At 37.4% G+C, this 13,396-nt stretch overlaps 2 protein-coding genes across 6 annotated transcripts in view; both read left to right on the top strand.

Moving 5' to 3' along the window:
• Positions 1–4,768, top strand: part of LOC125801362 (zinc finger protein 239-like) — a 196,717-nt gene extending 191,949 nt beyond the window's left edge. For 3 of the 4 annotated variants that reach the window (XM_049477967.1, XM_049477969.1, XM_049477968.1), the window contains exon 2: positions 2,556–4,768. In XM_049477967.1, the coding sequence (XP_049333924.1) occupies positions 2,699–3,661 (963 nt within the window). In that variant the 5' untranslated portion in view covers positions 2,556–2,698 and the 3' untranslated portion in view covers positions 3,662–4,768. The remainder of the gene's footprint in view (positions 1–2,555) is intronic. The other variant, XM_049477970.1, reaches the window with a different exon arrangement.
• The window catches only part of LOC125801430 (zinc finger protein 239-like), a 269,977-nt gene that overhangs the window by 49,355 nt on the left and 207,226 nt on the right, over positions 1–13,396 (top strand). The gene's annotated exons all lie outside the window — the stretch shown is intronic.

The raw sequence follows: 13,396 nt of genomic DNA, 5'->3' as shown, positions 1-13,396 counted from the left end.
TAGGAGGATTAAGTGACTCAATCAACCAGGGAAGTTTGTTTTATTTCTACACAGAACCAGATATAATCTGGCCCAAATAGTCTCAACATCAGTAACTTCTTCCTTTAATGTGTACAAAAATTCTGTCTAAATTGGCTACTATTTTGTAGTAAAATGAGAATGCTTGCTGGACTCATTTGAACAAGTTTTTACCATCCTATTAACAAATAAACTCAAACAAATGCTTTGTATTTTATAATTATTAGTTTAGTTTAAAACTTTAATTTGCATATGAATTTTCAAACGCTTTTACAAGTGTGAAGTACCCTTCTATACAGAAATCAGGATGGTCCATTGTGATGTCAGAGTGATTTTACAGGGAGGAGCTGTGAATGACCTCAATTTATGGAAAGCTTTTAGAATACATAAATAGTAAGACTTTAGACAAGGTGAGCAACAAACAAGATCTGCTGCAGTACGATCTCCTTTTCAAGAACCTGCAGGACATCAAGAAAGTAAACGTAAAGAAAATGTAACCATATTATTTTTAACGAAATTTAGATATTAAAAAAGTTTCTACTGGAATCAACGGCACCGACCTTTCAATAGTAATTAGTAAGTGCTATTTGTTGGGGTAGTTTGAAGTGACTAACAACGAAATACATTTTTCTGATAAACTGGTGCACATTTCTATCTCTGAGTGTCCCTCTTAACTGTAGCCATCTTACCTAAATTGAAATGTAAGTGCCAACAAGTTGGGGCATCACTTGCAGTTTGCCATCAACAGTGAGGACCAAGTCCATCTGGTACAACTTTAGCATTTATTACATACAGTGTTAAAAAGGTTATGTCAATTTGGTGTAAATTTCTGAACAGCGTTAACTTACATGGTAAATTTTGTCAGTAAAAAAATAATTTGAATACCCATGGTGACCATCACAAAGTGAAGCATTGATTATTTAATACAAGGAGTACGTGCTTCTCTTTGGGGTGGTCAAAATGGTACTATTGATCAATTAAGTGAAAGCTCATCTTATTCAGTTCATTTTCAGTAATTAAAGTTTATTATTCAATTTTAAATTACATATGAACTACATGGAACGAAAGGAACAAAAAATTCTGCGCAGGTCTTCTGGGAGGCTGCCACGAGAAAATCTGGACACTAAATGTAACACTACAGCATTAATAATCAGCATCTTACATGCAGATAACTGATGGTGATTATTTAACAGCTCATGAGTGCTCGTTTCCCTCTGCTCTGCTCCTAAACTGCAGCTAAAGTGGTTAATGTTAAATTTACCTATAATAATACAAATATATCTCCTCTTCAAATATAAAACTTTAATCTCAAAGCGAACTGTTTTATTTTTTAAGAGTGTCCCTTAAACGCTGTGGTGCATGCGCAAACGTACTTAAACATTCTGATTGGGGATGTAATCGGGTACAGGTGTTTACAAGGCTGTTGTTCTTCTTTGTATCGGATTATTTAAAGGATTATCCACCTCGTTCAATCGGATAAAAATTGTATTCAGAATGGCCTATTTACATGGACGTGCTCTATTCCGATTGAGCCAGTAATCTGATTGTTAGTGCATTATTAGGCTGCATGTAAACGTACACAATAGTTCTGACCTTTGAGTAAAATTTGGTAAGTGCTATTTGTTGGGGTAGTTTGAAGTGGCTCAAGCAACAGTCTCATATTTCTACACTGAACTGGATATAAACTGGCAAAAGTATTCTCCAACATCAGTAAGTTCTTCCTTTAATATGTACAAAACATTCTTTCAGAATTGGCTAATATTTTGTAGTAGAATGAGAATGCTTGCTGGACTCATTTTGTAAAAGTTTTAAAAGTTTTTACCATCCCATTAACAAATAAACTCTTAAACAAATACTTTTTTTAAACAATTAATTAGTTTGAAACTGACATTTGCATATGAGTTTTCAAATGTTTTATAAGTGTGAAGTACCCTGCTATACAGAAATTAGGATGGTCCATTATGATGTTCAGGACTTCAGGAGTGCATATCACTGTTAGTCTGAAGCTAATGTGGGGGGAAATTTTATAAATTGGTGTGAAGGAAAAAGCTTTGGACATCATTGGTCACATGATCAATCTAGAATGAATCAACCATCAGCAGAGTGATTTGAACCAATGTGTGTCTGGGTTTTTTTGGCACATGCCTCAAAGCTTCAGATTAGAGGGTAACATCACTCTCTTTAAGTTCTCAGCTTCCAGTGAGACCAAAACAGAATCAAGATTGTCTGTCTAAACAGTGGGCAGTCCTTATAAAGGCACTAAACAGGTGTCAGACTGATTATTGTGAGTGACAAAAGGTGGCCACCTTCTAGTGGATGGAGGACCACCAGCACCCCTTTACACTATGGACTTAGAATGGGATAAAAGTACAGAAGCTTTTATGGTAAATGAAGATGTCTCAATACTTTTATCAGTATAGTGTAAGTGATTTGGGCAGTTCTCTTCAGTTAATTGACCTGCTTGTACTCTTAATATTCAATTGCATTTTTCTTTGTTTTTCCCAGAAATGAAAACATTTTTTTTTTGTTTTTTCCAGAAATGAAAATCTTCTCCTGAAATTCTTCACCAACAACCAGGACAGACAAAGAGCAATGTTAAACTGCTGAAAGAGGTGAAGCAAAAGCCGTCCAGAAGAATCTCCAGAACACGCAGAAACAGTTTGATACATTTAACAGACAAATGAAGCCAAGTCCCAACATGGAGAAACATCAGCACTCTGCCAAGAGTTTTACTAAACAGAGTACTCTCAAAAACCACCAGCGCATTCACACAGGAGAGAAACCGTATCACTGCTCAGACTGTGGAAAGAGTTTTACTAGACAGAGTACTCTCAAAGTACACCAGCGCATTCACACAGGAGAGAAACCGTATCACTGCTCAGACTGTGGGAGGAGTTTTACTAAACAGAATACTCTTAAAAAACACCAGCGCATTCACACAGGAGAGAAACCGTATCACTGCTCAGATTGTGGGAGGAGTTTCACTCAACAGAGTAGTCTCAAAAACCACCAGCGCATTCACACAGGAGAGAAAACATATTACTGCTCAGACTGTGGGAAGAGTTTTAATAAACAGAATACTCTAAAAAAACACCAGCGCATTCACACAGGACAGAAACCGTATCACTGCTCAGACTGTGGGAGGAGTTTTTCTGAACAGGGTAATCTCAAAAAACACCAGCGCATTCACACAGGAGAGAAACCGTATTACTGCTCAGAGTGTGGGAGAAGTTTTACTCAACAGAGTAATCTCAAAATACATCAGCGCATTCACACAGGAGAGAAACCGTATCACTGCTCAGACTGTGGGAAAAGTTTTAATAAAAAGAGTATTCTTCAAAATCACCAGCGCATTCACACAGGAGAGAAACCGTATTACTGCTCAGACTGTTGGAGGAGTTTTTCTGATCAGGGTAATCTCAAAAAACACCAGCGCATTCACACAGGAGAAAAACCGTATTACTGCTCAGAGTGTGGTAGAAGTTTTACTCAACAGAGTAAACTCAAAATACATCAGCGCATTCACACAGGAGTGAAACCGTATCACTGCACAGACTGTGGGAAAAGTTTTAATAAAAAGAGTATTCTTCAAAATCACCAGCACATTCACACAGGAGAGAAACCGTATTACTGTTCAGAGTGATCTCAAAAAACACCAGCGCATTCTCACAGGATAGAAAACTATCCCAAATCTGTTTCAATTAAAAGTGCGAATCGTACACCTTTCAGACAGAACACCTTAACCTACACAAATGTTTAACTTTATCACTTGGGACACGTTCTACCAGAAAACTGAATTTAACAATGGATTTTACAGGTTCTGCAAAATGAATCTTATCCAGAGATGATGTTTATTAAATTCCCTGTTATGTTTTCTCGTATGTTAGATGTTCCAGGACATTCTTTGTGAGACACAGCTCAGTGCTTAGGGTAGTTACTGTAGGAGTTCAGTTCTGAAGAAGGGAAAAAAACTTAGTCTGTAAAATTTAGATGTCATAGTTGTTAGGAGTAGAAAAGGATTATTAGCTTGCAACTAAATGTTTAGGACCAAATCTTCAGAGCTTATGATTTGAATGCTTTTAATTTATTTTCTAGTATATGCAGATTTGATTATTTCTATTAATTTCTAGTATCTCTGTTTTAACTCTGTGGAAGCCGTCCTCAGTTCCCCAAGCTAAGCATAGCTTAGCTTAATGCTATTTACTGCTAGACCCATCTGTAAGAAAGAAGAAGTGAAAACACCACCTGAGGAACTCAACAAAAGTGAGACCCAGATCCACAAAGAGACGACACTGTGCTGGGTACTGCTGTGTGGACCGGAGGAGCATCCAGACCCCGCAGAGAGGCCAACAAAATCCTTTACAGAGGTTAAATAAAACGCTCAAGCTGTAGTTCCCATACTGAAATCAACCCACTCCAGGTTTGTGTAGCGCAGTAAGGTTGCAGGCTCATTCATTCCCTCTGCTGGTGTTCTCGTTGGTCTATGGTTCAGTCGTTCTGATTAAAAATCTGTTACCATAGAGAGATATAGATGGATATTTGGTTGTTGTATTACTCAAGTTTTATACTCTCTTATCTTTTCCTAATTGAGTATATGTTGCTGAAGGTTTTTTAATCTCCAAATTTATTAAGAATATCCAAATCATTTAGTTTCTTAACTATTTTTATCCTCTACAAACTATTATCTTTATATTGTTTCACCTCTATATTTACTCATCTGTGTGTTTTAATAAACGGCTTTTATATTGCAGATCTGCAATCTCATTGTGTTTTCTCAACATATGTTTGACATGAAACCTATAGGCCTGAGATTGTCTCATGTTATTATTTGTTAAATACTCAAAGGTGCCCAGCAGAGAAATCCAGTCTGAAATTGGAGTGAAACATAAAAGTCAACTTAAGATTGAAATATATATATTTTTAATGGTTCAGGCTTAAAAGGGTTAAATATACAATTACTTCCAAAGGTAGAGTAACGTGTTTAACTTGTATTCATATGTTTATAAAATTCTTTATTGTGAGTGCTTGTGGGTTGTGTTGTTTTGTTTTTTTGAAGAGCAGTCATTCACCAACTACACTTAATTACCAAATTCTACATTTGAGTTATTGACCATTGTTATTGGTAGCTAGTGTAGGTAAATGTCCAAACAAAGTATTTCCTGTTTTACCGACCATTATTATTGGAAGCTAGTCTAGTTAAATATCCAAACACAGCATTTGCTATTTTACTGACCAAATGTATAAACAAAGCATTTCATGTTTTACTGACTATTATTATTGGTAGCTAGCCTAGCTAAATGTACAAATGTAGCATTTGCTGTTTTAATGACTATTATTATTGTGCAAAATAGTCATTGTATTGGTGTAAATAGTTTAAAAAGAAAAGAAAAGCAGTACAGAGTACATATTTCATTTATTTTCTGTGTTAATGCAAGAAGGTTACTTAAAAGTGTTTAAGGGATCTACTGAGGGAGAAGTGTACAGGTGAGGGTGGAGTAGAGGATTGGAACGGGCCCGCCCACGGGACGAGAGAGAACAGCGGAGATGCGGGAGTAGCAGCGCGGGAGAGGCGAGGAGGAAAAAGTTCCTCAAAGGCTGAACTAAATTCACTAATAATCAGTATTAATTAAACTAACCGGTAATTTTAAGGACACTGAAGTCCATACTGAGAGTGAGCTGGTGGATAAAGCTGGGATAATCTCTCTATAAGTAAAGTTCTGTTAGCACTGTTAGCTTAGCCAGCTCGGCTAGCTGTGTTTAGCCTCGTGTATTAGCTGCTCTGCGCTAGCCGTGAACTCTCCGCTGCAGCGCCGCTCCGACAGACTGTTCCCCGGACTGACTCGCGCTCTCTCCGCCTCCACTGAACACCAGGACCGCTAACACTGCTAACCAGAGAGCGCTCTGAGTCCCCGCGTGGATCAGAGTTCCTCTGAGGGAAAACGCTCCGTGCTGCAGGACCCCGCGCTCTGCTCCCGCTCATATTCACTGAATCTGAGGTAAATCTGAAACTCTTATTTCTGCTCGTAAGAGTAAAGCGGACATTAAGCTCCGAACCAGACCTGCACCGTTTAGTTCTGTTAATTTCATCTATAATTCTGTTCTTTATGAGTGTATTCTTTAGAGTGGGCCCACATATTTAAAGGGGACATGAAACATTTCAGTTTGTACAAGTTTTCTAAGGGATTAAATATAATGGAATTTATTTGGGGAGGATTTTTTATATAAAATGTTTACACACTAAATTATAATATATTTATGTTTGTTACATTTGAGCCAGGGCGCCGCCATGTTGCCCGTGCAGCACTGGTGACGTCAGGAGGTTGGTTGGTTTAAGAGCCCAGTTACAGAGCTAGCGTAAAAGAGCTTGTTGTTTGTGGAGATTATGGATGAAGACGAAGCTGAACTAGGCTAACATGGAGCATTTACTCAGAGATCTTTCCTGTATAAACCTGAGCAGGACTTTTCAGATGCTTTTCTGAGAGAGAGACGTTTTTGGAGTGTCTATTCTCTCTCTACATGGAGCCGTGCAGAAACCCTGCAGCCCGTCAACAGCAGGTACTGCCATCCAGTTAACCAGCTAGTTTATATACATTTAGCTATTTAACCTGTAAAGTCCAGAGTTCATTAAGACTGAATAAAACGTACATGATTTAAGTGGATATTGAAACACACAGGCGCTGTTTGGTTGATAAACCGTTCAGTTTAGAAGTTAGAAAGCTTACTGGGTACTTAGCTTCATCTAGTTAGCGTTAGCTAGTTAACTAGCGTTGGCTAGCTATGGTAAGATAGCTAGAAAAGTAGCTAACGCTGGCTATGTTATCTTTTAATTGTCAGTTTATCTAGACTTTCGGTAACGGTACCTCTCGCTGCTCTGCTGGGTGAGCGCGTTGTTCTCTTTCCGTGCGGCTCACAGCTGCTGCTCTCATAGTAACGTGACCCTCAGTCGGACGGTCTGTACATCCCAGCTGATCAGAGGAAAAATAAAAAACGGAGGAAAAAAGCCTTGGACTGCAGCTTATTTATCCGGCGCTAATGCTCCTGACTCAAACCCCTCTCCTTCACATAGTCCTGGTCTAGAAAGTGCTCGCCACTAACCCCTAGCGTTGCAGCTAACCGGAGGATTCTCGCGCTTCAGCGCCAGCTAGCCACCGCTGAAGAACAGCTGTCAGAGGAGAGGTATGAAAGTGAAAGTAAATATTTCTCATTCCTCATCCTATTAAAATTCACTACTCCCAGTATTACTACACACAGGGGCAATACAAAAGTCCCCCTCCGCTCTGCATTGAGTTTTGGTTTGGACTTTATTATCTATTGAGGGATTTATTTACGGTAGAGTCATAGATTATAGTAGTGAGGCGTTCGAGAACCAACCTCGTGACGTCACTTTCAGCGCTGGGACAAGATGGCGCTGCCCTTACTTAAAAAATGACATTTAGATTGCTTATTATTTTAATTCTGCTTCACTGACAACTTCTAAACTTATCAGATTTGTTAGAGTGAAAATACATCTTGTGAATTAAACTAAATACTTGAAATGTTTCATGTCCACTTTAAATCCTTCTCAGTAGGTTCGGGTGCGTTTGGGTCCGGACCCGGACCGGGGTCCGCCCATTAGTGACCTCTGTTGTATACAAATGTCCGAATTTTCATCTTCTGCTGAGAGCTGCTCTCACTGCTCAGCGACCACACTCACTGTATCACTACTGGGTTGCCAGATCCCTCTTAAAAAGTCCACACTAAACTGATTTTTCTTCCCGCGAGACATTTTATAAATATTGTCACGTTTTAATTGTGAGTTGTAGTTATGTGTAACTATGAGTTGTTCAGTTGGCTAGACTTTCACACTACACGACTGATTAGCAACACAGTCACATATTCACTATTTTTCACCACGGGAAATCGCAGACTTACCTGGCTGCTTTCCAAAAACACGTTTATCACAAGAACTAAACACATGAGAACTAGCAATGCCATGCCAGAGAATCTCTACAGATGAGAATACCTACTTGCAGTAAGTCCCTACTGCTAAAATGAATGGGTGCATATGAAGCAACTGATTAAGATCTGTTTATAAATGTCTGAATATTTTATATGTACTTGTGTTCTCAACACAGAACTATATCAAATGTTTCAGCACAACAGACATATATTTTATAAACTCCAGTTACAAGCATTTTAAAGCTAGATGCAATTCCAGCATTAGCTCACAAACCAATCAGCTTACAGTAGCAGACATGCTAGTGTCTTTACCGTATAACACCTGTTTACTGTAGAAAAATACAGGCATGCTTTCTTTGCTTTTTAGTAAAGTAAATTAATTTACTTTATAAAAAAAGTGTGTGTAAGTCAGTAATTTAGAACATTTAAACTCCGCTGATATAGTGAATTATCATGTGATCTGTGTGGTGTTCAGCTGCTTTTGGTTGAGCGTAGAATCGACTTACTCTATTCAGAAGTCAGTGATCAGTGATTCAAAACATTGTTTACAAGCTTGTACGTTCATATCACGCTCTGACCATGTGTAAACATAGCCGCGGAGAAACTTGGACAGTGGATTATAATCCAGAACGCAAGTTTCTGACTGGGAGGCGCCAGTAACCAGTATAAGACTGATAAACGCTTAAGAATTGAGCAGCGTTTTTGCATATTTTAGATTAAAAAAATGTCTGTATGTAAGATATGAAAAATCGCAATTACCATTTTAAAATCACATTAAAACTGTAATTCGAACTAGAAAAGGCAAAGTTCGTGAAGGAACTTTAAGTTGGCTTGGAAAAGTACGCTGATAATGTTGAAAAGTTAAAATGGTTGCTAAGCTGTTTCTGTCTGAAGAGTGTGAAGAGTGGTTGCTATGCTGTTATGATACATTTAAATGTTAAATTCCAAAAAGTTCCAAAAAACATGTTTCAAAAACATGGTGGAATGCTGCCTGATATAGGAATGTGTTGATAAGTGGTTGCTAGGCAGTTGCTAACGTTTTCCAGGTGGTTGCTAACTGGTTGCTAGGCAGTTGCTATAATTTCTAAAGTGGTTGCTAAGCTGTTGTTAGGAAGTTGCTAAGGTATTCCAGGTGGTTGCTAAGGTGTATATAATTGTAGCAAATCTGTTTAAATACTACTGATGATGCATAAATCAGTGAATGGAGTAGTAAGGCTCCACCTAATTCTTGCTCCACCTAACCACGGCACCATCTTGTCCTGGCCCCAATCCTTGCTCCACCTAAATTTTGTTCTTCATCATGGCTCTACTGGCTCCACCGCCTGGTTCAACTTAATCCTGGCTCCACCTCTTTCTGACTCCTCCACCCAAAACACTAAAAACCAAAAGGCACATCAATGCTCATTTGACATTTAAAAAAAGCACTTAGATGATGTTCCACAGTCAGACCTATCCTACCAAAGTTTAGCATGGTTGAACATTTTTGTACTGCACTTAATGCACATTAAATACTACTGCTGAGGTTAAATTCTGTGAATAATGGATAAACTGGTGTACCCTATAAAGCTTTGTGAATGCCATGAACAGTAAATCAGTAAATCTGTTTAAATACTGCTGATGATGGATAACACTTTGATTTTGTGACTAAACATGTAGCTAGCTATGCTGTGTGATTACATTTTACACAGCCACGAAGATAGCTAGATTTTTTTTTGTCAGATTAGCCACTGTGCTAACCGCGACGTTTATGCTCTTCCCACAGAGCCCTCAGTTAAATGATTCAACATAGCTAGATATTACTCACAAAACAGTAAAATAATAATTATTAAATTAAGTAAAGCTGGTTGTTCAAAAAGAAAATCTTAACATTGGATTTTCTTTTTTTTTATTGAGAATCACGGAAACAATTCAAGCAAGTGCAAAATATACCAACATACAGCAACATACATATAAGTTACATAAGAATTGGGGGGAGGGGGTTAAATAACTGATTTACCAGCGAAATGCCTGCAGAGAACCACCAGCTGAAAACTAATGATTTGTTCTTCTATAATATATTATAATTATTCCAAATAAAATATGGGTGAGGAGTAAGTTAGATAAAGTTAGATCATTTTAAAGGAAGTTTAGCTATGTTAAAATTACAAAGTAGGATAGATTGAAGTTCTCCTAATTTAGAAAAGATATATGCAGGTATAAAGTTCCATCATTAATTTGGATTTTTGATAAAGTGTTTTATCCAATTTATTTCAAAAGTGTTATTAAGAGTAGAGAAATTTAAGCCACCAGATTTATAAGTATTCATAATAACTTTTTTTTAATGTAATGTAATTTATTTTTCCACATAAGGATAAATAAAGTATTATCAATAGTCTTAGCGATTTGGTCAGGGACATCTAAAGAATATGCTGCATAGGTAAGTCTTGAAATTCCCTCAGTTTTAGTTAGTAGAACCCTACATCTTAAAGACAAGACCCATAAAAGCCAGCAGTTTAATTTCTTCTTCATTTTGTGAAAGGTAAATCAAAGTTGACTTTACTTCTCATTTCTTGATTCTTGCAAATAACAATTCCTATATATGTCACTTATTCCTTATTGGTATGCCGCCAGTTTCTTGTACCAGATAGACTTTTATTGGTAATTCACATTTGTCAATATTCAGATGAAGACCAGAGGCTGCTGAGAAACTCTGCAACAATCTTATAGCAATGGGTACCTGACTAAAGTCTCTCAAAAAGAGTGCAGTGTCATCTGATAATTGATCAATTACTATTTCCTTGTCTGCAACAGCGATACCTTTTTAAATTGCTTGATTTAATATGAAAATGTTAAAAGTAAAAAAAGTCACAGGGAAATTGGGCAGCCTTGTCTGATACCACACTGTATCTCAAATCTAGGTGAGGTGCCGGATTTGAATTTAACAGAACAATTTTCTTTATTAAACATAATTCTGACAGCTTTATCAAAATAATCTCCAAAACCAAATTTGTCTTAAGAATGAAAAATAAACGCATGTTCAATAGAATCAAATGCTTTATAAAGATCCAGAAAGAGAATAAGATTATTATCAGAGCATAAAGCTGAATAATCTAACAAATCCAAAATGAATCTAATGTTATTTGAAATGTATCCATTTTTCAATAAAAACCTGATTGAGCTTCATTAATAATTATATCCATCAAATCTTTAATTCTTTTGGCAAATATTAGAGCTAATATTTTATAGTCATTATTTAACAGACATTTTGGTCTTTTAGGATCTTTTTTAGATGATTCGATGACTTCTTCTAAAATAATAGTATCATCACAATATTCCTTTTGATATAGATTAATAGATTTACCACTAGGCAGAGAATTTAGGAATACACCCGCAGAACTTAAACAGTATCTAGATGTATATACATTACTGTAAAAGTGCAGACAATATTTACCTATTTTAGTAGGATCCTATTTTAGTAACCACCCCATCAATATTTAGTTGCTGGATTAAATTATTTGTAAAATGAGATTTCTCCAAATTAAAAAAATATGCAGAATTTTTTCCCCCTTTTCAATCCACCTTTGTCTGGACCTAACAAATGCCCCTTCAGCTTTCATGGTATAGAGTTCATCCAGCTCATGTTGCAGAGTTTTAGCTTTTCACCTTCATTCAGATGTTCTTATGCCCCTGAAATTAACATTAAAATCCTAGAAATAATATTTTCCTCCTTTAATTGACCTAATTTAGCCATTAGACTACCATTGCCCCTGTCTGTGGCCATATTACACTGTAGCCATTATTGACTAACTATAAGCTGCTGAAAAGAGGCGAAAGTGATAAGAGCTGAGAGACAATATAGAAGAGAGACAGCAGTTTTAGCACTTCTTATAGTTTACTGTGCGCATTTACTATATTCCACCTCTTAAACAATTTCATTCTGCTTTAATATTTATAATAACCAATTAACTGCATTCAGCCCCATTCATTTTGGACTCCTCTAGAGGTTTGCTGATGTAACAGCGGAGATTGGAAGAGGGTAGGCTCTCTTCCAGGCCCTTATTTCCTCCTCGAAAATGCTTTTTAAGTGTCCGGGTAGAAACAACGCCATTCATCTCTACCAAACAATGAAAATATTTTTTTTTCAGTTTATTTTCATATTATTATATATTTTTTTAATCAATTATGACAGCGAAAAGGCATCACGTTGTCCCAAAACAATTTACCATTATGGTTTGTTCTCTCTTTGCATATTTCATAGTTGAATCGTGGGTAATACAATGTAGTGAGTGAAGCTGAAACGTTATTAATAAAACTGCAAAAACAAAATCATAATTATCTGTTTCTGCTCTTTTGTTTCCACAGAATGTTTTCACGGCCAGCACCCTACAACAGGGAGGCTCCCATGAAAGTGAAATGCACTGCAAAACACGTGGTGACAAGGGCAGAGAGCTAGGAGACGGTGGAAGGCATGGTAGTAGCAAAGGCGAGTAAAGTCATAGTAACTTGTGTGTTGTCAGATGGCGAACACTTTGTACTTGCTCATCTGAAAGATGCAGATTGTGACGGCATAGATGAAGGAATGTTGTACTTCATAAAAAATTCTAATTTGACTTCTTGTTAGAAAGAGGACCAGTTATTCTTCACACCATCCACGGTAGTATACAAAGCAGCCAACGTATCCGTCTCACCCAAATTAGAGGCTCGCTGCTACCAACCCCAATTCTAAAGACCCTGAAGAGCCATTGAACGGAGAGGATATTATATTCTCCAGGGGAAAAGTCATTAAAGTGAGTGGTTTACGGAGTAGGTTAAAATACAAAAAATGGCTCCCTAACCCCTCATTAGTATAGCGCTATATAGGGAGAGACTATTTAGTCCACTAAGAATCGGACATTACATCAGTATCATGTGCTAGCACCGGTTGCATTAACACAAATTCCAGATTGGCTGAGCCGTGCTTTAAGCCATTGTATGAATCCAGGTTTCAACACACACACACAAACACACACACCTTCCTTATATTCTAAAGAAATGCTGATAAAGCTTGCGTAGTAAGCTGCGCTGTTAGCTGTAAATCATGATGCATTGTGGGTGTTTATAGTGCCCTCAAAATCACGTTTGAAATCCACTTTATGATGTAAAGCAGTTACAAACCATCTGGGTCCAACATACATCAAGCTGCCTTTTACAGAACCCGAAGCAGAGAAACTTGTTACAGAGTTTTCTTCCCACCATGGCAGGGGTGTCCAAAGGTATTTTAGAAATAGAATGAAAGTTGGCCCGCTGTTAAGCAGGTTTTTATAATGTGCGATTTAAAGTTTGAACGCTAGGTGTCAGAAACGGGCCAAAGAGTCTAAAAGCGGAGAGAGTGCGCATTTCTAGCACAGAAAAACAGGCCAAAGAGTCTAAAAGCGGAGAGAGTGCGCATTTCTAGCGCAGAAAAACAGGGCAAAGAGTCTAA

The sequence above is a fragment of the Astyanax mexicanus genome, chromosome 4 (assembly GCF_023375975.1).
Source record: "Astyanax mexicanus isolate ESR-SI-001 chromosome 4, AstMex3_surface, whole genome shotgun sequence".
NCBI classification, from domain to species: domain Eukaryota; kingdom Metazoa; phylum Chordata; class Actinopteri; order Characiformes; family Acestrorhamphidae; genus Astyanax; species Astyanax mexicanus.
This window is presented reverse-complemented; position numbering and strand designations above follow the sequence as displayed.